This window comes from Molothrus ater, chromosome 4 (genome assembly GCF_012460135.2).
Source record: "Molothrus ater isolate BHLD 08-10-18 breed brown headed cowbird chromosome 4, BPBGC_Mater_1.1, whole genome shotgun sequence".
In the NCBI taxonomy this organism is placed as follows: domain Eukaryota; kingdom Metazoa; phylum Chordata; class Aves; order Passeriformes; family Icteridae; genus Molothrus; species Molothrus ater.
The window spans coordinates 31,413,741-31,439,820 of NC_050481.2; the positions used below are offsets into that span (position 1 = coordinate 31,413,741).

Here is a 26,080-nt window from a genome sequence, read left to right on the forward strand (position 1 = left end):
AAAGTGGGAAAGAGAGAAAGTTATGACTGGCAAAAAGGAGTTGTAAGAAGCAGCAGATGTAGATAACAATGGAAGAGTTTAAGAATGGAGCAAGCAGTTTTGGCTACCCTCTGACAGGGCACATATTTCTCATTGCAGGCTTAAGCTTGATTTTGTTATTGAACAAATCTGACCCCTAGCTTTTGGAATAAAAGTCTAGGATACCTTTTTAGTGCTCTGAAAAACAAAGGCAAGCTAGGTTTGTGCCTGACTATGTTTATAGAACAAGAAGTCAAATATAAAATACTTAAACCTTAACCATAACAAAACCTTCTGATAATTGTTCCTGCTCAAGAATCTTTATTTACTCTGTTTCTTGGAATTCACAGTTATTTGCCATTCTAGGAGAATCTCTTTAGAAAAATGTTCCAGAATGAGGTTACTATCTTCTTCCCCTCTCGTTGCTAAGTAAGCCGTAGACTGTTTCTAAAAAGGACCCCATAAAGCCAAAAAACCCCAATTCACACAGGATAGCTTGAAAGAAATGAGTCCTGGCCATTGGTTCTAATGTCATTAATGAAACAGATCTTTCATATTTCAATGGCTTAGGAGTCCTAATCATCATGACTTTTTTTTACTCTAATAATTGTGAACAGCTTGTGATTCACCGTTATAAAACTAATGTCTTCCAGCAATAGCAACATGACTGTAGATTTAGTCTGAGGTGGAAACCCTGCCAAAAACAATTGCAGTTTCTGCATTATCTGCTGGGTCACCATTTTATTTGGAAACACCATCCCTTCTTTTCCCTTCTGCACCTAAAAGACAAAAAACCCCAGAAGAATTGCAAGAATTTGTCAGAGTTTAAATGCTTATTTGTAGCGTGTTTTTATTACCTAGCATAGGTGCCTGCCCACTTCCCTTTAGTGGAATTTCACACAGAAAAGCACAACACTGAGGTTTTTCTGTGTGGCATTGTGACATCGATCACTGCTGATGAAAATTTATTTTTACCTGGATTATAGTTGATCCTGATTTTTCTGGCTGACCAAGATGTGAATTATGTCCATACTTGAAGATTTGTGTTAGAGAGATTTTCATTTCACGTTAGAGTAGCCTTCGTTGAATTAAATGAGACATTGTATCTATTTTGCAGGTTTCATAATAATTTTAAGAATATAAAATGATTTTGCTTTTACCATGTCATTTGTTGGGATTGTTTACCCCTGTGTGTATGTAATTCAGCTTTTAAACCGCAGCTCCTCTAGGCACTGAGAACTGCAGTGCCTTGACTTGCCCAGCTGGAGGTGGTGCTTTTTACTTGTCTTTCACTTTGTGCAGGAGAGGAGATCAAAATTCTTGTTTTACCAACCTTCCCCAGAAGAAGACACATGTATGTAAGGACTGATGTTTTATCAGGTGTAGAGACTATTAAACAGTTGTTCACTGTGTTAATCCAAGAGTGCTTTATTTAAGTGGGTTGTGATGACAGGTGGTATGACTTTGTGCCTTCTCGGGGAGGATGTTCAGTTTGAAAGAATAGCAGTTGTCTTCTGAAGAGAGTAGAGTGGGTGCATGTCTGTCACTGAAGAGGGACAGTGGACCACAGTGGTATTTACAGGTCTGTCCTGTGGGTGGAAAGTGGAATAACACCTTTTTCCCTGTCATGGGTTAGCCCTACCAGCTGCAAAGCACTCACAGCCACTCAGTCTCCCCTCTGTCCCCAGCATACAGAGGAGAAGATAGGAAGAGAAAAAGTGAGAAAACTCATGGGTCAAGGCAAAGGTCTCCAGTGTCAGGAAGGTGAGGAGAGGATGGCTGATGATTCTGAAAAGGCATCACCTATGGTTTTCAAATTTTCTGGTTGTTGGCTGCTGTAGGGAACATTATTCCATCTGTGCCTAAAATCTCTGACTGGTGATGGAAGAAAAGCAGTGTGACAGGAGAAATGCATCCCAGGTGTTGGCAGTAGTGACATAAAGCACTTTTTATTTTTCAGTGGTCCTTTGATGAGACTGTTGTTGTCTCTGTTACCTTATAGGCAGTATTAAAATGGTTTAATATAGAAGGTCACAGTAGTGTACAAGTAACAGTCTTTGCAAGATTCTCATCCAGGAATCCAAAAGTACACTGATGCTCTATTTTCATGTGCATTTTTGAAGGTGAGTTATGCGGCATTAATTCCTTTATTGTAGCAAGTTCAGATGGTATTTAGCCTTCGCTGCACATAGGAAACAATTATTCATGAGTGTGTGGGGAGGTAGTGAGTTGGTTTTGCCTCAGCGAGAGCATAATGATGTGGAATAGAACAAGGAGTTCCAGTAACTTAAACAGTAAAGCTATTCAGAAAATTCACAGCCTTTTTCAGAAATCTTTGTCCAACATGACACAGCTGCCCTGAGACAGAGCTCCCATGGGAGCATGCTGCCACACAGGTGTTGGGCTGGAGGGTGGACCCTGCTCTCAGCAGCACTGACCAGCAGCAGGGAGCACTCCTGTGGGAGGTGTGCCTGGGCAGGGGGGCTCCTCTGTGCCCAGTGACAGAGCTCTGGGAGGTGTGCCTGGGCAGGGGGGCTCCTCTGTGCCCAGTGACAGAGCTCTGGGAGGTGAGTGGCTTGAGGAGTAGCAGGGAGACAGAGAGAGAGGGACCAAAAGGTACCTGCTTTCTCTGGCACAGGCTGGACAGGCAGACTGGATTCATGACACAGAGGATTCCCTTTCCTCTCTCTGCCTGGGTGAACACAGTGACTTAAGGGATAGGGGGCAATGGTGATGGGTTCCTGCCTGGTGTAGCTGGTGTGTCTCCTCTGTGACTGCCCCACCTTTCCAGGTACCCTTCTATAACAGGTATGAGGCTCTGCAAAGGAAACTGAACAATAGCAAGGACATTGGTTCATCCAGCATGGAGGTGTTGCTGAGGCTGGCCTACACTCTGCATCAAAACTGCTTCCATAAAGAAAAAATTTGGGTCATTTCCATAGGAGAGTATCCTCTGAAGGGAACAGGGGGCACCTCATGCCAACCAGCCCTGCCTCCTTGGGGCTTGGGTTTAAGACATGAAGAGACACCTTCCTGCCTTGAATACTGCCTTTGATTGATTATCCTTGATTGATTTTTTTCAATCTGTAATGAAGTTGCAACAAGAAGTCTGACCAAGTCCCTGAAGACTGTCCCAGGTCCCTGAAGTCTCTCTGAGAGCAACCAAGAGACTTCAGGGACTTGGGACAGTCTGATTGAGAGGGATCAGGAGTACAAGTGGCATTTGCCTCTATCCTTCCAGGTGCAGAGAAGATACAGAAAAAATTTTGATTTTTGGATTTTTTTTGGTCATGGGTCAGTTCACTTGACATCAAGTCTGCTAGGACTGTAGAGGTCCTGTTGTCTGGGAATTAGCAAAGGTGACACCCATCTACAAGAGTTGGAAGGATAACCTGGCCTGTCAGCCAAACCTTGGTGCTGGGGAAGGTCATCTTGAATGCTGCCACAAGGCACATGTAGGTCAAACAGGTGATCAGGCTCAGCCAGCACAGATTTGTGAAAGGCTCCTTGTCCAGCCTGATCTTCTATAGCAAGACAACCCTCTTGGTGGGTGAGGGAAAGGCTGTGAATCTTGTCTGCCTGGCCTTTCACACCATTTTCCACAGCATTATCCTGGAGAAACTGACTGCTTATAGCTTGGAGGAGTAAAAAGCTGGCTGGATGGTCAGGCCCAGAGAGCAGTGATGCATGGAGTTCCATCCAGCTGGCAGGCAGTCACAAGTGGTGTCTCCCAGGACACAGTGTTGAGGCCAGCCTGGTTTGATCTATTTATCAACCATCTGGACAAGAGGATCAAGTGCACCCTTGGTCAGTTTGCAGAGGACACCAAGCTGGGTGGGTGTGTTGATCTGCTGGAGGGTAGGAAGGCTCCACAGAGGGACTGCACAGGCTGATTGGTGGGCCGAGGCCAACTGTGTGAGGCTCAACAAGGCCAAATGCCAGATCCTGCTCTTGGCTCACAACAACCCCACATAGCATTACAGGCTGGGGGAAGAGCAGCTGGAAAACTGCCCCATGGAAAAGGACCTGGAGGTGCTGGTCAGCAGCAGCTGAACATGAGCCAGTGTGTGCCCAGGTGGCCAAGAAGGCCAATGGATCCTGGCCTGGATCAGCAATGGTGTGGCCAGCAGGACCAGGGCAGGGATTGTCCCCCTGTGCTCAGCACTGGTGAGGCCTGCACCTCAAATCCTGTGTCCAGTTCTGGGCCCCTCACTACAGGAAGAACACTGAGGGGCTGGAGCATGTCCAGAGAAGGGAAATGGACCTGGGGAAGGGTCTGGAGCACAAGTCTTTTGAGGACCAATTGGAGAAGCTGGGGTTATTTAGCGTGGAGCAAAGGAGGCTCAGGAGAGACCTTATCACTCTCTACACTGCCTGGAAGGAGGGTGTAGCAATGTGGAAGCTGGTCTGCTCTCAGATAACAAGCAACAGAAGAGGAAATCGCCTCAAGTTAGGATAGAGGCTATTTAGACTGGATATTAGGAAAAATTTCTTCATAAGAGGGGTTGGGAGGCATTAGAACAATTGTCCCAGGGAAGCTGTTGAATAACTATTATGGATGTCTTTAAAAGATGTTGAGTTGAGGGACTGGTTGTTGACTTGGGGACATGGTTTAGTGACAGTCTTTGCAGTGCTGAGTTAATGGTTGGACTCTGATCTTAAAGGTCTTTTCCACTCAAAACAATTCTATGATTCTGTAATGATTTGTAGTTAGAATGGAAAAGGTTTGACCGTCTTGTACTTTAGCCCTGTATAACCTGCAGCATCCTTTTATAAAGGGGTGTTACTCATCAAGTTTTTTAATCACTTGTATTTTCTCACCTGAGGCAAAATTCTGACCTAATTAAAGTTAATCGGTGAAAACTTAAAACTGGCAGACTCAGAATTTCACTCGTCCTGTTTAGGTGCTTTTAATTGGAGTAGAGGAATAATTAGGGTGTGAGAGATGAGTGGTAGCATAGATACATAGGCAAAGCCATGGAAAGAAGATAGCAATGAGTAGTAACAGGCATAAAGGGATAATATCTATTTTAAAAAAAGAAACACCATTTTAAAAATAAAGATACAATAACTTTTGAAAGATAAAAATATATTATTAGTTCAAATCTAGGAAATTCTAAAAATAAACCAACTTATTTTCACCTTTATATAAATTATATTCAAGGATTAGTGTACTAAATAGCTGGGCAAAATTAGCATCAATTACACTGTGATTTCTATCTATAAGCAGGTCAGGTGTCTCTAGAAGGATGTGTCTTGTTCAAGGTGACTCTGAAAACCAAAGAATGCATAAGTGATAAGTGTGAATTAATCAGAGATTAATATTTCCTTCTTGTACCCTGGCTTTAGAACTTAGGCTCTAGTACGCCCTACAGTCTCAAAGAAAAGGATAGCCCAGAAGAACCAGCTCTTCTGCACAGGCTGCCGTGGTCAGTCACATTCATCAACTGGCTTGAATTGTCTCCAGATAAAAAGTGAATGATCAGCATGATATTTACACCTATGAGGTTATTCTTCCTGCAACATGACCACAGATGTCAGCCAGAAGGACCAGCTTTTGCCGAGTCCTACAAAGCAAGAATTAAAATAATGCTTTGAGACAGGAGGGTGTTAAAGCAAATGGACTTCTTACTGCTCTTGATAGATCTGGGTTTAGTTTTGGCTTTGCGTTTCCACAAATGGAAAAGTATTTAAAGTATTTTGTAGAAAGCTCAGTGAGTCTTAACCTCAGAGGCAGTTTATTTTTAACATGACAAAGCATTATCTATTTCCATAATGCTATGTGTGGTCATAATGTCTCATTTTTTGAATTGCAACTGCCATTGATGTCTGTCATCACTGTTCTTTACAACATAAATTGAATTTGAGAATATGTTGGTGAGTTTTATTTCTACATTTATCATGTAGGAGTGTGCACCACTGATACTTTCTTTTATTGTTTTTTCTAGTGTGGGTTTATATTACTGATTGATAATGCTAATAAATTATCTCCATAGCAGAGTATTACTTTTTTTGCCTGATATTTATGTGATCAGATACTTTTCAGACATACATTTCTCATAAATATATACATTAAAGACTTTTCAATAGTTTTTTTTAAATAAATTCTCCCGCTAATTTTCTGTCTTTCTTCTTTCTAGTCTGCTCCCAGTTTTCAAGAGGAGTCTTTGCTATTTTTGGATTCTATGACAAGAAGTCTGTAAATACCATAACATCATTCTGTGGGACTCTTCATGTCTCCTTCATAACTCCCAGCTTCCCAACAGATGGAACACATCCCTTTGTCATTCAGATGAGACCTGACCTCAAGGGAGCTCTTCTTAGCTTGATTGAGTACTATCAGTGGACCAAGTTTGCATATTTGTATGACAGTGACAGAGGTAAGGTGTGGTACTTTTTACCTGCACCCTGTTTGGCAGGTTATCTCGTTGAAATCTGGAATTCATATTAGATAAGTAAATAATGGAAGAAATATTTACCTCAACAAGTGTAAGTGTAATTGAATAAAGTGTTTCTTGCATTTAGAAATGAGCTTTTGGGACAGAGATAAAATTGTTCAAATGAGAATGAAATTATTATGGCATGCATTAACAGAATTGCAGCTCTCAAGCAATGTGAGATTACTTGCATGTTGTAAAACAGTTTCTATGTAAAGTTTTTTCTTTTTTTGTTAAAGGAACGTTTGTTAAAGAAATATTTCTTGTTTTGTTAAAGAAACATCTAAAGAGAAAAAAAAAATCTGAGCATGAGAGGTATCTGTATCTAAGGGCTATCTGCTACCAGAGATTCACTCCACATATGCAAAATCCATGGCTGGGCACCAAGCAAGCAATAAATCTTGGATGCAGTCAGTCCCTACTTCTTTGGAGACTGCTTTTGGTATTGAGTTCCTCGCCTCTTTTGAGCTTAGATTTTGTTGTTGATGTTGATAAACCCAAACCCATTGTTCAGGATCAATTAACTCCACCATACAGCCTTCTCATGACCTTTTGTGGCTGTAGTAGTAACAATATAACAGTTTATGAACTTGAAAATGTCACTAGGAAATTGTGATATAACAGTTTTCTAAGAAGAAGCAGGTTTATCCAGAAAAGGTGGGGTTTTTGATTGCTTTTTCTGGAATTCCATTATTATAATTCTATTTTCAGGTTGTCCTCACTTAGTAGTCCTTGGCTAACTTTCTTCTATCTTACCTGCTCCTATTCCCTTTAAAGAGGCTATTTTGTGGCTTTTCTGCATGTTCATTGGTCAGAGTTAAATATTAAGTGCATTTTAAATTATAAAATGCTAATAGAGTTAAAGCATACCACACCATCTTTTGTTGAGTAATGGGGTGACTAAATTCCCTGTATTCTGATGCCATTTTATACATGATGTTCAGAAGCTGAAGGGGTCTCCTCCAGAGAGTTCTGTATCCCTTTTGTAAGCATTCCAGTTAGAAGAACTAATCCTGGTGTGTAACCTCCAAAGATAATGTCACATGGAACAAAGAATGCTAAGCTCATTTCTCTGGCAGTTTCTTTTCAAATTCACATTAGAATCAGAAACATTCACTGTCTTTTTAGAAAGGACAGATGTAAAACTACTTTCTCAGCCAGTACTCTGTCAATCATCTAGCAGTGGGCAGAATGTGACCTGCATGTGATTTATATTTAGGAAATACTGAAAAACACCTAGTTCTTGTGAGCTGCACTGTCTGGATCTTACCAGGAATAACAGCATCACATTGTTCTTTCTACCCACCCTTAGGTTCATCCTTTTTTATTTATCTCTTGGTTTTAATTGTGGCAAGGCACCCCAGTGATAACAAACTCCAAGGCATGAAGCTCCTGCCCTTATGTGGAGTAAATTTTTGCTCCTCCATGCTCCCCCCAGGTTGCATGAGGTCAGCCTGCAGAGTTGAGCAGTTTGTAGCCAGCTACATTGACATCAAATCCCAGATACACAAGTCCACAGTTCCTTTAAGCACTTTTGCCTGTTAATGTAGTGACAATGATGTATATTTAAGGAATGATATAAAATTGAAGATGTTAAGGCAAAGACACTTACTTAACTTCATGGAAACTGTAAAGGCTAATAAGAATTAGTTTGATGACTTATTCCTAAAGAATTGTTTACTGCTGGTGTTGGAGCACTTCTGTGTTAGAGACTGACTGGCTGAAGTCCAGGGCAATTTGCTGTCATTCTGTCCATAAGGAGTGAGGCCATTCAGTAGATGTGTGCCCAAGCTATTTCTGCCTTAATGAAGTAGTTATTCTCATGGAATGTGGAGTAGTGTCCCTTACCATCCTTACATCCTCTCTGCCATTACTAACTAAGTTTTGGAAAAAGTAGTAGCATTATTGTAAGATTCTATCTGTAAAAGAATTGCCAAGTTATTCAGCCTCTCTTCCATCTTCCTTTTCAAAGCTCACTGCTTTAAAAGTTTGACTTAGGATAACCAAAAGAGGTTCAGGACATGAGTTTCCTGGGCAGAAGTGCTCATGCAGCATAAAAAACAGCAACTGAAGTTGCTGGAGTTTTCTCCTCTGCTGAGTCTCCCACTTTTGTTACTACTCTCTAGAAAATTTCACGTTCACAAAAGTATTGCTGCAAATGCTTTCTGTTTGGTTGTTGTGTTTTTGTTTGTGATTTTGCAACATGTTATTGCTATCAGAATAAGCTAAGCTGTATGGGGATGACAAATCTGCCACCAAAAGAAAAATAAAGCAAGCAATCCAGGCAGCCATTTGATATCTCTGCAGAGAGTATGTCAAGAAAAGAGAAACCCTGGGAAAAACAGAAGATTAGAGGAGTAAAATATAGAAACCCTTTGCAATGGGTGTTATTAGCATTAGCAGTCCTTAATAATTTGTGCTTAGTTGAGATTGTTTAACTCAGAGGAAATTTAGACAGGTTGGAGGACCTGAAATCTACTACATGATATTTGAAACAATTATTCAGAATAAACTGCATCAGTTTGGCTGATTTGTCTTTTTTTTATTTTAATTCATAATTTCAAGCAGTATTTTGAGGTTTAAACATACTTTAGTGCTTTTCAGTGTTTTAAGATGGTCCCTGCATCTCTGTTTGCTTACATCACTAATCTTTCCCTTTTAACACAAGTTCTCCAGATTCATCTTTGGGATTTGAAATTGATTATATGTACCATTGGACTGTAGTTATCTGTGATTTTAAATATTCATTACATGACATACAAAACTTAATATCAGTCTTTCTTAAAGAGACTTGGCAAACCAGAATTATATAAGATAATAATTCAATTTATGCTTTTGGAAGCCTGCCATTTTCTGCCTTTGCTGATGACCAGTCTTGTGTAGTGCTGTATGTCATTACCATTTTCACTGATGAAGATGAATTGCTAAACACTGACCAATCCTTATTTAATATTGTACCTACAGACTGTGAGACAAATTAATTCTCAGTGCTGTTCTTCTACGTTTATGGGTATAACCACTATTATTTCTCATGAAAGTTATACCTGAAGCTCCCTTTACATACCACATCAGAATTTGTCTCATAGAAATGACTCCTGATGTTTGGTGGTTTCAGGAGAGAAGAATGTGCAAAAATGTCAATTCACTCATAAGAAAGTCTATTTTTTTTTCTTTATAATAGTATCTGGTATCCCTAAAACTGCTCTCTAGAATCATGTAGAATTCTCTGGTAGGAATTGAAACATGATAAGTCTCATTCTTGTACTACTAGAAGTCATTAAAATTGTACTTCTTGTATAGCAGGAATTAATTTCCAGCAGTAATTTTCATGTTTCTCTACTATATTAGCTCATCCCTAAAAAGTAAAATCTGTCAAGTAAAATCTTCACTGGTTTTACAATATATCACAGGCAGTTGCATCTGTGCAAACATTATAGCTTCCTATCAGGAACTTGCCAAATGTACGAGATGGAAGCAAACTTCTGTACACTGCTTGTAGGTGTTAGCATTGAGCCTGCTTATTTATAGGGAAAAATATATCTCAGCACATCTTTCATAATCAGGGATGTGACTGTAGGCAGCAGAAAAATAAATCCATTACCATCACTGCAGAACATGGGAATTCTGCCATAGACTTCAGTGAGGTCTGGGTTTAAATACAGCACTGCTCAAGTGCTGGGAACCAAAGCTGTTCAATAGCTGTTGTTTAAGCAGCTGATCCTTTAATAAGGCTGATCTTTTTTGTAATAGGTGGCTGATCCTTTTGCTCTAATTGGATCACTCCTCTCCTAGAAGATCTCTTTCCGACTATGTGGAATTCCAGCAGCGGATCAATGAAAACAATGAAATCCAATTCGGAAGAAATTGGGCCAAACCCAAAGGTTGCACTTATGAGGCTTTATCTTGATGCCTTGCAGTGAGGCAAATGGAAGTTTCATGCAATAATAATTAATTTGGCTCACATATATCTTAGTTTCTGATTTCTACCTACTTGTGACAGGTCAAACAAGTTACAGGAAAACTTAAATAAGTGATCTCACAAATCACGTTGTAGAAGTTTGTTCATTCCTGAAGCTTTGTCAGTAATATCTTCTGTTTTCTCCTGTGCTTTGCTAGGCTTATCAACATTGCAAGCCGTGCTGGATTCTGCTGCTGAAAAGAAATGGCAAGTGACTGCTATCAATGTAGGAAATATTAACAATGAGAGAAAAGATGAAACGTACCGTTCACTGTTTCAAGATCTAGAGGTAAAAAAGGAAAGACGAGTGATTTTGGACTGTGAACGTGATAAAGTCAACGACATTGTTGATCAGGTTTGCTGTTTTCCTTTCTTCAGTGACAGCAGTAGCGTTATTCTATAAGTAAATGTAATGAGTTCATTTGTTTTGATGGTATTTTTGTGATTGTTATGAATCATTTGGCAGTCACAGGTTTGTATTGAGGACTGCATATGTGCCAAGGAGAAAGTGAACACACAAATCCTATTATCCCTACCTTTGCCCAAAGGCAAGATAATTCTATCTGGATGATCCTGTATAGTTTTCTATCCTGGTTATTTAAAAGAAAAACAGTAATTTACAAAATACCTTGTTCAGACTCTTTTACAGCCTAAGTAATATACTGTATTATACATAGTTGCAACACTATTATATCTGGTCTGATATAGTTAGCTATGTCTAAGGATTAGTTCTTTTTACACCTAGAAGGTATTTTCTCCCTCTAATGCATTTTCTGAGAACCTTTTATGTGTAGGGAAGACTGTATCGCAGCTTCTCTTCCTCATTTAATGCCCTTTGAAATTTGTGTTTTGAAGCTTTTTGTCATTTGTACTTTCCTTGCTTGTCTCTTCATTTTGTGTCACTCTTAAAGTGTGCTAACCAAAATTGGATGCTGTTTTTCATAGCCTACGCCTCCTGAGCTTTAAAAAGAACAGCAAAATCTGTCTTCTCTCCACCCATGCAAATTATTTGCCAAAATGACTTTTAAAAAAATCTTCTTTTTAGCAACATTATCATGGTGCTCTGATTCAAATTACTGCATTACTTTGAAATCTAGCACTTCAGTCCTAGAGCCTAGGAAGTTCTTACTGGCTCTGTACCTTCCTACTTTTCATGCATGCAGAGCACAATGGAAAATTGTAAGGATAATTCCCTGTTGGCTTGAGCTTCATCATGTGAGACTGTGCCGCATCAGGAGGGATGTATCATCAGAGTATGGATGTATTTGTTTGAAGGTTTTTTGAAGGGCTTGTTATTTTGGTCTTTGTTTTGAAGGTCGTTATATTTTGAGGAGGCTCAGACAATGAGCAGTGTCCTTAATGGAGTACATTGTGTTTGTGTATTTTATTTGGAATTCATATCCACAAACTCTTTTTCTGATTTTCAAGATAAATTTGAATTTGATCCTGTTCTCAAGAGCATTTAATCTCTGAGAGTGTGATCTCTCTATCATCTGCAGTTTTTAAAAATCCTATTTTCTGACTTATCAATGTCAAGAAATGTAAAATGTAGAGCAATGTTTGACATAAGTAGTCCTTATAGGTCCTCTTCATTTGGTTCAGTGTGGCTTTTCAAACGGTTCTTTACCTACTTTACAGTGACTTTTTCTCTTGTCCATGTCTCTTGTGAGTTTCTGATGATGTCGTACAGAACAATCACCTTTTTAGACTCAGGATGTCACATCTTGGTGTTTCCTGATGATCAGACCAGAGAAAAGAAAGATACTGCTTTGACATGTTTTGATCTTGACAAGAGTATTTTTAGCATTTATCTTACTATCCTATACATTCTTTTTTAAATAAGTATGTAATATTCATTATAACTTCTGATATGAAACTTTGGCTCACTGTACTTTTCTTCAGTTTCACCTTTTAGCCACTTTTTATAGACCAGAACTCTCTTTTCCCTTCAGTTACGACTCATTTTTACACTCTTTATTTCATAATAGACCTATTTTCATCTTTGTCTGCTTCTTATTTCGATTGCATTTCTGGGATATTTTTCTTGCCCTAGTTGCACTTTGATGGATTCTGCCTTTTTTAGACCTTTAGAGTTTCTCAGCTTATCCCCACAGACTTGACTCCTCAGACATACAGCTGGCGAAGCTTTTGTTTCTGCTGTTTTGATTTGTAAGTCGCTGAAGAATCCTAGACAACAACCAAATCAGCCTCACAGGTCAGTTAATATAACTCTGGTTAGTTGCTCTCCTCTAAACAGTTTACTGCTCTGCCCTGGAATATGTTCTCTTAAACTGTTTGCAGCTGTCCCATATGGGTTTAGTCTTGGAATTCTCTTCACAAGACAGCCTAGCTGTTTCTGCTCTTTGGTCTGGTTTTTAGGTCCATTATCCTTACACTCAATAACTTCTCTTCCTAGCATTTAAAGGTAAAACCACTTTCTGTTTCTAAAGTAGCCTAAAAGAAAGTCTAACTAACTGATTCTCTAGTAATTTGTCTATCTCTTAAAATGAAATATTGAGCAATGGATTTCTTGGGCTGCGAGTATCCTTCAAGTGTGTTCTGGTTCTCTTTTCTAATAGCAGTATACTTTAGGTCTTGCTTTGCTACCAGATTTATTTTTTGAACAAGTATTTTAATTCCTGCCCTGAAAAAAAACCTCAGAAATTTCCGCCATTTCATGAGGATGCCTGAAGTAGACACATCATCTCAGTTTCCCTTTTTCTGCTTCTTTTTACTGTAAGAAATGTGACAGGCTTTCTGTTAACCAAAATTTCCTTGTATCCCAAAGTACTATTTGCATTGCTCAATACAGAAAGGAACAATTTCTTCACTTCCTTCCTTGTTTTCTATTGTTGAACAAATCTTTTCATTTTGCTTTGATTTACCCTGCAAATATTTTAAGCTGAGGTGACAGCCTCAGGTTTACCCAGTTACACTTTGTAGCCCTTGGATCTTTGTATAGGCACGAAATGTATTTGCCAAGTTGCTTTATCATTCTTGTTTTTGTCTTGTGTTATAGTTTCTCTTCAGATTTCAATGATTCATGTAAGTTGAAAAATATTTCAGTTCCCCAGCTCTTCTCAGGCTAGTTTATATTCCTCTTCTCTGATCTGGCAGGTCTGTTTTACCATACTCTTCATTAAATGGCTTCTGTCTCTTCTTAGGCAGCTTCTTTTGCAGAATCTCATTTCACCCTGATAACACCCTTTGGGCAACTCTGTAATTACTGCCACTACTTGTCTATCCCTGCTAGAGAAGAGCCTCTGAAGTGCTGAATAGCTTTTGTGGTGTGCACAGCTCCTTCATCATGGCTCTTGATACTACCACTGAATTTTCTTAGTTTGAGCTGGCAGCATCCTTAGTGTTCATATGGACAAGTGGGAAGTTTTAGCAAGCTCAGTTAATAAAAGAGTACTCAGTGGCAGCTAGAGCAGAGTTACATGCCATTGATCCAAAGGCTTGCAGCTACTGCTTGTCTTCTCAGGTACCAATGACAAAGAAATATTTCATACAGAAGAGCTAATCTATTTGGTATAACTGGAATTTCTTTGGAAGCAGCAGCCACGTAAGAAATACACCTGAAATAGTTCTTAAACCTGTTAGTAAGGATTTAGTTTTAAGTAGTCTGATCCAGGTAACTGTTTTAGGATGCTTAGGTTCATATATATATATATGTATATACATATATATATGTATATATATATATTTATACACATACATATATATACACACACACACACATGTATATACACACATATATATATACATATATACATATATATATACCTCAAAAGAGGAGCAATTTAATTACTTCCATGGCCTAAGTAATGGGATCCCTCCTAGTCTCAAACTCTAGTATGTAAACTCAGTGTTAAAACTGCTTGCAGTTATATTTCTATAACTTCATGAAACCAAGTATGTGGAATGTTGTTCACTAGTACCCTGATATAAGTTTCAGGATACCTAGTCTGAATATTTTAGCTATATGTGAAATGAGGAAATTAATGAGTCATCCTCTCTTAATTTAAGTTCATTGTTCAAGAGATGGAATAAACCTCTAGACTCCTCTTATCTTTCACATCCTTCCTCTGGAGAAGTGTTTAGCTTCAAAATGCAAACTTCCCCATGCAGACATAGTCTTAGTTGGGCTTATCTGGGAGAAGAATCCATGCTGCAGGTGTGCCAGCAGAGACTGCTGAGAAACCACCAGCTGGCTTTGAGGGAGATTGTGAAGAAGACTTAGGGCAATAAACAATTTGAACTTTACAAGGTTTCCTCATAACTCATGAATGTCAGTGGGCAGAATCTGGCAGGAGTCTGTGAGGCACAGTGTTTCTAGCACATGATGCCTGCTCCCTCCTGGCTGGTTGTGCCCTAATACACACCACAGTAATCAGCACTCAGCACCTGTGTCTGGAGGGACTCTCCCTCTTGGGACTTGGACTTCAATGTGGCTGATTTCCAGCAGCAAAGAGAGTGCTCAGTGGTGCATTAGGTAAAATAAAGGATAAAGCATTGCACAAACTCAGTATTGCATGCCATTAAGACTAAAAAACCCCTAGCTTTTACATCATACTGCATTTTGTACTTTTCAAGTCTTTGTCTGTATACCAGGTGAAAATTATAGGGGTATTTCTTCTTTTTTTACAGGTGATCACAATTGGTAAACATGTTAAAGGATACCACTATATCATTGCAAATTTGGTAAGCATTCTTAGTATTTAAAATACCTGTATTGCTCATTTGACTGTTTATGGAAGCACATCTACTAGTATTTTGTTTTAAATACATTTTAGAAAAAGGAAAAAAAGTTAGATGTCTTTATCCTTGATAAATGGAATGCATGTGTTGAGATTGTTTGTTTATTGGCTGAGTGTTTTCAGGGTTTAAATGCCTCTTATGATATTTTCATCAATGAGAATGAAGGCTGCTCAGCACCTTCAATAGAACTTTTCTTTTTCTACATACTTTAGAAAAAGAGGGTATGTAAAATAGAGAAATAACTTTCTCCATCATAGGATGATAGATTTATTCAGCAAGGTGATGATTTCTCTCTCAACACTTTTAAACTACTTAAGAATCACGGTTCTCATGTTTCATTCTGCTAGACTAGTGAGTCTCAGATTTCCACATTTCATCCCTCAGGTTGGCTGGGTGATCAGTCTGAATTCGTGTTTTCTTGAACACAGGTGATCAGACTGTATAGCTAATAGTGTTCCTGCAGGGAAAGCTCAGAAAACTCACTAAATTCTGTCAAGGGAATTTTTTGTAATTGTGTCTAAAGGTGAAGGGCCTTTTTATTGGTATTAAAGTCTATAAACACCTACTTACTGAAGCTAGAGGAGCTAATCCAGTCCTTTTTTGTAATAGACAAAGCAAATTCTTCACGCCCAAATCTCAGTTATCCTGTTCAAGAAAAGAGGTTTGGGGCTTGTATAGTGTGAGTGCCACCAAACCATTTTTTTCATCATTTATCTTGAACTGTCACAGTGTTTGATATAAATTCCAGCAGTGCCCCAATTGACACTGTCTTCCATAGTGCTTTGAGGAGCTTGAGGAAACAGAAGGAGCATGGTGTGTCTCTGGCCCTTGAGGCATAACCCCTGTCTCCTCCTGGCCTTTGATGGAAACACTTCCCCCTCCAGGCAGGCAGTGCTCTGAAGAGTCATGTGGGTGCCACGGTGTGAGAAATCTTTTGCTTTAAAGGCCACTTTAAAAGCTGAACACTGGGGTTTCATTCTTATATCTTAACAACTAATTTTTGGATAAAGAAGATGAGGTGCTAATATTCATAAAGCAGGCATAAAAGTCTTACAAAATGTGAGAAATTGTCTGTTAGACATCTGTGGTTTGCATTGCAAATGTTGCATAAACAATATTTTGAGTCTTAAGGGAAATTTTCTAAAATGTGCCCAGTGGATTTCATGATGTTAACTGGTTGCTATTTTAGCCATTGCTTAAAATTTGTAACAGTAAGTCCATAAGATCTAAAAATTACTGAATCATATGTTTTAAAGCTGTTTAATATCATTCATAAAGTGTTTATGGAAGTGATTTTAAAAACTTGTTTTTCTCTGCCAGAAGGAAAACTTATCTAGTATTTGAATAATATCTTCAGTGAATCCATCTGCTTTCTTCTTTTTGGACTGTAGTAATATTCTCCTCCAGTCTGATCAGTCATTCAAGAAATTAATCTATTTTGAAAACTAAGAAACACTGATAGATGGAGAAGAGGTTTGAATATACAATGAATGTCAAGTTACATGATCTGTGTAGAAGTGTCTGCATTAGCAGGCAACAACACATGAGGATCATTAATATGCAGTAATTAAAGAGCATCTCGTATGGCAATTGTAGCAACTTTTGATAATGTGGTTTGAATTTGCTGCTTCTTTTTGTATTCACTCATAACATTCATTTATAATGAAGTGTCTGACATGATTATTTCATGTAAATACTTTGGTTATTTGAGTGAAGTTAAATCACAGAAAACAGAACACAAGAACTTTTTGTAAGAATGAGAAGTAGTTCTTTATGTCAGAGGGAGGAGGCAATGGAGATGGTAAGTCCTTCCACATGCTTTAGAGTTCCTAAAAAAGAGGATACAGCTGTGACTGTAAGTATTCCTGTCTAAAACTTGCTTGCCTGTTACTCATGTCTCATGTTCCCTTTCTCACCTAAGTGGTCACCTTAAAATTAACAGGATGTTTAGGATGGCAAGGACAGGTCCACTCAGCCCTTGCTCACCATGAAAGTGGTGTCTAGTGGGCAGCAAGAAGCATTGCTGGCTGATGGAGCTGATGACTTAATCCTGGCAGCCCAGGGTTTAAGTTGGTTCCAGTTTGAGGAAAATGTTGGCTTACTGTTCTGCAGTAGAGGTCATGTGGTAACTCTTGCTTTTCATACACTATTGAGAGAACTGCCAAAACTATTAAAATAACAGACAACTTTCTCTGTGCTCAGGGATTTACTGATGGAGATTTGTCAAAAATTCAGTTTGGAGGAGCTAATGTCTCAGGATTTCAGATAGTTGACTATGATGATCCCGTGGTGTCGAAATTTATACAACGTTGGTCAACACTGGAGGAGAAAGAATATCCTGGTGCACACACTAGTACAATCAAGGTAGGTCTTATGTTTGTTTTAACTGCCCTAGAAGTACAGGAAGTGAAGGGTTTGGAATAGAATAGCAAGAGACAGAGAAAGCCCTTGAAAAGCCCAACATAATTTTATATTTCTCTGGAGAACTTTTAACATTCTCTGTCATAGGACTGACTGAGCAAAGATGCTACACTCTTAAAAACGTTCAAGATAATTTTTTCTTGTGTCACTTTAAATCTGTGCCTGGCAGCTTGTTAGGTAATTGGTTTAGATATGATGATAGATTACCTAGATCTACTGACTTTTTTTGATTTTTCTCTTTCTCTGTTTTGAAATGTTTCTCTTTCTCTGTATTTTGAAATGTTTAAAGACAAATATTAATCATGCTTCTGGGGAGCACAGATTTAGCACTTTTTTGATGTAACATAATAACCCAAAGAAATGGTTAGACAGTTCCTTTGAGACAGATGCCCAAGTGCTACAAAGACTTGCAACATTCAATGCAAGCCTGACATGCAGAATCGTGCTCTGATTTCAGGCCTGCATGACACACAGTGTAACACTGGGCAGGTGGTTTAGCTTTTTTACCTCAGTTTTATTTCTGGATGAGATTAGGATAGTAGTACCTTCTCACTTGCTCTAACTATCAATTAGTGGCTGCAGGATTTTAAAAAGAATAATTCAATTTTAATGTTAGATAATTTCTGTTTTAAGTAATATAATCAGAGATTTTAATAAGAACATGGTATTAAATAGCTCTAAAAGACAAAAAAATAAGTTGCAAATGTTCTAGCCATAACTTTTTTTGTGCTATAATTGGAATATGAAGCATGTTCTTAATTTATAATGAAATTAATAAAAAGTTCAGCGTGGAAGGAAGAACCATTTTATTCAAAGGCCTGGTAGAAAACCTTAATTTTAATTTAAAAACAAATATAGATTCCTTTTTTATGAGGCCAAGTTTGGTGGTAACTTAGACATAGGGATATTTTTTCCTGTGGTTATTTTTGTAGTTTAAAATCTTTATAACAGAGGTAGTGAATTTCTTACTTGATATTTGGAAAAGTAAACTGGAATCTGTGTCAGGTCTTTAGGTACATTTGTATTACAGATGTGTAGTGTATGTAATCTGTATTGCTCTCATTTAGGAGAAAGGGAAGGGTTGTGGCTGTGGAGAATTAACAGAATTCTTTTGTCTCTCTGATACTTGAGTGCCCAAATCTACCTACATATTCATGTTGCAGATTCATAGTCTGAAAATAATAATAGGGAAATACATAAAGCACATGACTACAGTGAAGAACTCAAACTGAAACCTGCAAGATGCATTGTTTTATCAAAGATGGAAAAATAAATGAGTGAGATACAGTAGTAAGGTCTCTGGTGTTACTTACACTGGGGGGAAATTGCATGTGTGTTAGATAACATGAAGTGGTGGCAATGTTGTATTAAAGCACTAAAATCTTTAACTCTGTCACAGGTATTACCTTTATTTTTTCCATGATAAGTCCTTTCAATTCTAGAAGAAATTGAAAGAGTTGAAGGAGAGTATTTGCAATAACTTCTGCTTTTGAGGTTTATTTTGTTATAGATAGGAAAAGTAAAGTATCTTGAATTTCACTAATTTAAAGCACATTTTAAATTAGTTTAAAAGGCTGGCCTCTCTTCCTTTTTATATTGTTTGCTCAAGATTTAATTTGGACAGCACTGATACTCAAGAAATTGAAATCTATGTTAGATTATCAGATAATTTATAAATGCTGGAGGTATTGATGGTGAGGCAAGTATGGATATTGCAATATTTGGTGACATTGATAGTACCAGTTACTGTATTTCTTTGTGTAGCTTTCTGTCTCTTGCCCTTTGACACATATTAGTTGTCATTTTTGCTTGTCATTACAGGTAGAGTTAGAGGTATGTCACATTTCATTCCCACTTTAGAGGGAGCAAGAGGCAAGGCAGAATCATAGAAATCATGGAAACAGGGCAAGAAAGGTCTTTGAGCGGTCAGTCACCCTTCTGTCCTCCTTGCCTGAAGGCAGAATCAGATAAACCTGTGCAGTTCCTCTGAGCGGTGATTTCACAGCTTCTCCAAGCATCTATTTCAGCACTTAAATGATCTTGGTTTTGGCTTTTGTCTAACCTTAATCAGCCTTGATGATATCACCTAATCAATGGAATACTCCTTTATATGTTTCTAATGGCTGTGAGAGGCTTCTGCTTTTTCATTGTCCTCCTGTATTTGAAAATGGCTGCCACCCTTTCTGTCTTTCTTTCCTCCCTGACCAAATAATCTCTTTTCTTTTGAATTTTCTGCTCTCAGATCTTGCTTGTCATTTTGCTCTGGAGCCTTTCTATTTGGTACCTCTTTGAAATGCCAGACTGGCTACTGCAACACATCTGAGTGCTATGCTGAGGAAATGGAAATAATGGCTTCATGTGTCTCAGAGACAGTACTCATTTCAGGGGGCTCTTTTGTATTAGTTTCTTTTTACTTTTTTTTTTCTCTCCTCACCACCATGACACTAGTGAGATGTATTTCTCATGGGATAGATGCCTAACAGCCAAATCTTTTTCTGCATTCCTTTCTTGTGCTGCTGCCAATTTCGATAGGCTCATACCATATCTGTCCACTTCATCATTACTTTTAAGTACAGGCTTTTTTCATCAACTCGTGCTGAGTTGCGTTTCTTACCTGTCCTTTGTGAGCATTTCATTCCTTTTTATATTGTTATTCTAGCTGTGTTACCCTCTGCTTCTGCATAAACATCTAGATTACTGAGCAGGTCTGCTGCACTGGTCTCCCACTTGTCCTTAAGTGGTCTTACAAATAACTTTTTTCCCCTTTTGATTTTGAGATAGTTGTCCAAATTGCCAGTGCTGATAAATGAACTTTTGCTCCCAGTCCCATGGAATCTAGGAAACTCTTGCTGCAGATTCTGTATGAAACAGGTAGGAAGGCTGACAAGAGCCCTGCATCATCAGTATAGAAATGAGAGGTGGTTACATGCACCTAACAGGTAATATTGTCTCTGGGATTGCAAGTGTTCTGTCATTGCAGACAAAAACATTGCAACTCTGTTGTATTATCTTCCTTTTTTAATCCAAAAGTAAGTGTACATTCATTTCACATTACAAAATGCAAGTCAATGGACTATGACTGAGCTGATAAGACACATCACAGCATCCAAGTACAGTCCTGAAAATAGAGAAAAGCACCCTTTCTAAGAAAAAGTGCATTTCAAAGGAACATGCTCTTCAAGAAAGAAGAACATTGCTAAAAGCCTCTTCCACAGATGCCCAGAAGAGTGTCTGTATCAAATTGCTTTAAAAATGTATCTTTCCAATCTATAAAATATTAATTATAAAAAATTGCTATCTTAGGACATAGATGACAAAGGATACTGATCTCCTTTGTTGCTGCACTGTACCTGTACTGACAAAAGCACGAGTTTTATAGATTAAGCAGGATGTTTAAAACAAGGGCTTTGCAGACTTTTTTACGGAATATTTTTACATCTTTCTAAATTAACGCTGATACATTGTTTAGTTCAGATTAAATTTGAAACATTTCTGTTGTAACCAAGGGTGTTACCAGTCTCTGCATGCAGTTCTAGAAGAGCTACTGTGTAGATCTTGAAACATAGAGTTGAGCATCCTCACTAATTTTTAGTCAAGTAGCAAAAAGAAAGACATGTTTAATTTTATAAAGGCCGGATAATAACAAGTTGAAATTTTCTTTTGATCCAGTATTGTGTACTTACAAATATGCTGGGCTTTCTGAGCCTAAAGTTGTTCCAGGCTGTTACATTTAAGGCAAGCTTCTTGATCCTGTGGAAGGACACTGAAGGACAACACATCCATTCACATCCAACTGCTCCAGTTTGCTGATCTGATTAACCCATTCTGTCTCTTTGGTCTATTTGCTGAAAGAAGCTCAATCTGTATCTCTTGAAGGCTAGTGAGACATAAGTTATATTTCCTTTGTCTGGCAGGGTTTTAGTAGAAGGGGACCACAGGGGTGGCTTTTGTGAGAAGCTTCTGGAAGCTTCCCCCACATCCAGTGAAGCCAATACCAGCTGGCTCCAAGACTGACCCTCTGGCCCCCCAAGACTGAGCTCATCAGGGAAGGTGGTGGTGCCTCTGATAACACATTCAAGAAAAGGAAAAAGCTGCTGCACAACAGCAGCCAGAGGGAGGAGTGACAATATATGAGAGAAACAGCCCTGCAGACAGTGCAGAAGGAAGGACAGGGGGTGGACCAGGTGTCAGAGAAGAAATTTCCCTGCAGAGGAAGAGTGTGAGGAGTCCACCCTGTGAGGAGGAAGTAGTGGTAGAGATGGGCGCTGAACAGACTGCAACCCCCTTCCACATCCCCCTGTGCCACTGTGGGAACAGGATATAAAGAATTTGTGAGTGAAGTTGAGCCCAGGTAGAAGGGAGAAGAGGGTTGAGATGTTTGGTGGTTTGTTTTTTATTTTCTCATTATCCTACTTTGGTTTGATTGGTAATCAAATTTTTTCTGAGTTGAGTCTGTTCTTCCTGTTATGGTCATTGCTGAGTGATCTCTCTCCACCATTATCCCAACCCATGAGCCTTTCATTTTTTTTTCTCTTCCCAGTCCCTCTGAGGAAGAGAGTGACAGAACAGCTTTGGTGGCACCTGGTGTCCAGCCAGAGCCAAACCCCTATCTAAGCACTAAGCTTCAAGTAGGTATGTCCTGTGAGGGACAGCAAAGGTCTCTGAGCTTGTCTCCTTTGGAGAGGAGGAGGCTGAGGAGTGACCCCATTTTTCTCTACAGCTTTCTAAGGAGGGAGAGTGGAGAGGATGGTGCTGAGATCCACTCCTTGGTATCCAGTGACAAGGGGATGTGTGGGAATGGTTCAGAGCTGCACCAGAGCAGGTTCAGACTTTGGAAGCATTTGGACCTTTGGAAGCATTTATTTACATTTCTTTCATTTTTTAGGGTAGTCAAACACAGGAACAGTCTTCCATGAGTGCTGGTCAACATCCCAAGCCTGTCTGTTTAAGAGGCATTGGGACAATTCTGCTAAAAACCCACTTTAGAATTGGTCAGCCCTGAATTGTTCAGGCAGTTGGACTAGATAATGGTTGTAGGTCTGTCCAACTGAGATAGTCTGTTCTACAAGCCATCCTACTCTGGGATAAACTTTTCTAAGAGCAACCTGAGGCTTGAAGTGCCTGAGACAGCTTGCATATGGTATATACAGAAACTATGTGCAGCATGCAGAAAAAAAATTTGGGGCTGCCTGGTTGAAGACCTAATTAAGCTCAGACTTGTAGAGGATCCCATTGTGTCAGAAGGTGATAACAATCCTGGTACTCATGCAGCTATTTTGGATGGGTGAAACTGTTTCATGCTGGCACATAATGTTTCAGATGTTCTCTTTTCATTATTGTATTTCTGGCTTCATAATCTCTTTTCCCACCCAACAAACGCATAGCTAAGATACTAAAAACACTAGATTGTTTTTACCTCCTGATTTTGTCTTCAGTAATTTCACATTTTCAGGTTTCTTCTTTATAGTCAAGTCATATAGTCTTTAGGCAATTATTATGAAACTATAAGTCAGGAGTAATGATGCTTGTAACTGACAGATGCTGTTTTAACTATACTGGTGCTAATTTAGCAGAAGGATTCAATACAGGTAACATGCAGAAGAAAAAATACAAAAATGCATAGCACACAATTATTTACCTTGCAGAAATAATTAACATTTAGATGACACACTCATAATAAGGAGCAAAGAAGAAAACAACGTGAACAAAGAAGAAAACGCTGAAAACAATTATGCACACTGAAAATTCAGAAGTCAGTTTGTCTAGATATAGATGACAAAGCAAAAGTGTACAGTTGATGAATTAGACATTATCTTCATTTTGGGCCTTGCCTCTTATGATTGCAGTGTGTTGGAAAATGGTTTTATCATGCAATGAATTTTAATAAGAGTTATAGGGGATATTCTGTTGCACCTGCTACAGTTTTAATAGAAAAATATGATTGAATATACCTTAATTCATGTGGATCATAATGATTTATAAATACGATTTTTCTAATAGGTAGTTTTTAGTATTTATTACAAGGTTGAACAAATAACTGATCTGGAGTATTTTTGGTTTTTTCTAAGTTTCCTTATAAAACTGTAGATTTTTGAGATTGTTCTGCCTGTTTTCAGTCCTTGCATTTTGGTTTTCTGGGCATAAAAAAGGTATTCATCTGGCAGTTAGTGTTCCAGCTACCTGGTTTCACTGGGCTTTCAAATCCCAGTGTTCAGTCTTCTCTATTTGAAAAAATAAATACAAAAATGTGAGCATAAAAAATTTCAGTGTTAAACTTCATGCTTCTTTTTAATAGCTTAAGGCTGTTTTGTGTAAGGAATCACTCGTTCCAGCATAGCTGGTTTAGGTTGGGTTGTTGTTGGTTTTTTCTTTTAAGAAAAGTCAATTAAAGAATGGAACATTTAGTCACTGAAAGCAATGGGTGGTTTGAGGCAATATCTGTAGATTTGTCTCAGACATGCAAAAGGCCAATTGACCCAGATCCTTCAATCCTGAAAGTGAAAGTGGCTAAACTGTGCTAGAGCAGACTTCAGAAACCCACAGAGCCAAGTCCTGATGTCTCTATGAAGCTGTGTTTCTTTGAACTTGAATCCCCTTATTCTTAGTAATTATAAATTGTTAAGGATCTTCAGCCAACAAAGTGCAGTGGATTCCACCTGCCTATTTTTCCAGGAACTCTGTGTAGCTTTTTCTCAGCCAGTAATTCATCTGGATATGGTGGATATAAACAGGAAAAACTACTATTCCTTCATGATTCAAGTGTTCCTCTAGATCAGACATAAGCCTGACCTCACAAACATCAATGTCATTTAGGACAGTAGAGCTTGATGGAGAAGTGGGGATAAGAGGAGCAGAGGGAGTCATAGACAAAGATGAAAATAGTAGTAGGAGGAGGAATGATGTCATGCAAAAAAGGGGTCAGCAAAGTGAAAAGAGGCTGTTGAAATGTGAGTGAAAGACAAAGTAAAGTGGGCAGCTCAGAGCTGGAGAGGCATCTGTGACTTCAGGTTTCTTGGGTCAGGGGAATAAGGGAGGAGGAGAAGCACTGGGGATATTTAAATGAATAAGGAGGGGAGACATGCAGGTTTTTTCTGGGGCAAGTCTGGTATTAAGGACCAATTAATGTTGGTAGCTTGCCCATATTGCCTAGCATGGGGTGGCAGAAAAGTAAAAATGAAGTGTTTATTATTATTTGACAATAACTATGTCTTAGTGAAACCAGGAATCTGGTGAGAATAGTGTATTCAATTCTATTAGTATTCTGCTTGGAAATTAGATTGGAGCAAACAGGAGGAAGCTTTTTATCTTGATACAACAGGTATCTTGTTGCTGATTAGGGTAGATGAGGAGTGATAATGAACATGGGGAATTGTGGTTTAGGAATTGTTTTAGGGGTTTTTGTATTTCTTCTTTTTCTTTATTGTTTTAAATTTAAGGCTTGAACTATAACTATTAGTTTTAAATGGCATATTTTGAAAATTCTTAGAACACCACAGTATATACACCACAGGATGAGACTGCTGATTGGATTTTTTTCTCCCTCTCCCTCCTGGAAAAAAAATAAAAAACCCAAAAACCAAACAAACAAAAAAACCAACAAAACAGCAAACACCAAAAAAATGCCAAAACCCATACTCACAATAAAAAGTCAAAGAACTCTACACATACTTCAACACTTCGAACATTCACATTAATTCTTTTAAATCCTTTTCTTGGAGTTTATTTTTTTCAGAGAATTCTTTTCCTTTCCTATTTGTACATTTTGTTCTCATTCCTGCTTGGTATGTTTTCACTACTGTGACCAAAGTCTTCAGTTTTTGCTGCTGGATCCTGCTGATTTTTAATACCACCAGGAGTGACATACTTTGTTCTGACTTAGCCTTGAAGAAAAAACTTTTGTGTATTTATCTGGTGAAAATTAAAAAGTTTTATGATTTTGTGTTTTACAGTTTATTCAAGGTGATTTTATCATTAGTGGCATTGCTGGTTTGCATGTTTATTCTAAGTTAGAAGTAAGATTACACAAATCATTCTAGAACCTTACTAATTTTGTTACTATGTATATTTTCTGTAGATAGTGGCATGATTAGAATATAGCAGAATCTTTTATAAGTGAAATGCTGTGGGTTCAACTCCAAATAATTTTATTTGTTATTTCTGTAAAGCTTTTTGATTTCAAATGCAAGTAAATGGTTTCCATTTACTATAATGGAAGATCAAAGTGCTTTAAAACCTGTATTCTCAATGTAAGATAAAAAAAGGTAGGTAGCCTCACTCTTTTTCTCCTGCTGAATTAGCACCTCTGATGATTCTAGTGAGAAGATTGTTCTGTACTGGAAGCAATCATGGGGGAGGAATTACAGTTCAGGAATCTCATTCCTATTAAAGTAGTAGATAAAATAGGTAGAAAGGCCAAGCACTTTGGGCTTTATAAATCTTGTGATCTTTGCTATATTCAGTTATTAAAAGAGTGAAAGAAGGTCAC

General features: G+C 38.4%; 1 protein-coding gene across 5 annotated transcripts in view; it reads left to right on the plus strand.

Moving 5' to 3' along the window:
- The window catches only part of GRIA2 (glutamate ionotropic receptor AMPA type subunit 2), an 88,787-nt gene that overhangs the window by 34,441 nt on the left and 28,266 nt on the right, over positions 1 to 26,080 (plus strand). For all 5 annotated transcript variants that reach the window (XR_004980064.2, XM_036381650.2, XM_036381649.2 and 2 more), the window contains exons 3-6: positions 6,159 to 6,398; positions 10,572 to 10,768; positions 15,064 to 15,117; positions 17,377 to 17,538. Coding sequence is in view for 4 of the 5 variants with exons in the window: in XM_036381650.2 (XP_036237543.1) it covers positions 6,159 to 6,398; positions 10,572 to 10,768; positions 15,064 to 15,117; positions 17,377 to 17,538 (653 nt within the window). In the remaining variant the exon portion in view is untranslated. The remainder of the gene's footprint in view (positions 1 to 6,158; positions 6,399 to 10,571; positions 10,769 to 15,063; positions 15,118 to 17,376; positions 17,539 to 26,080) is intronic.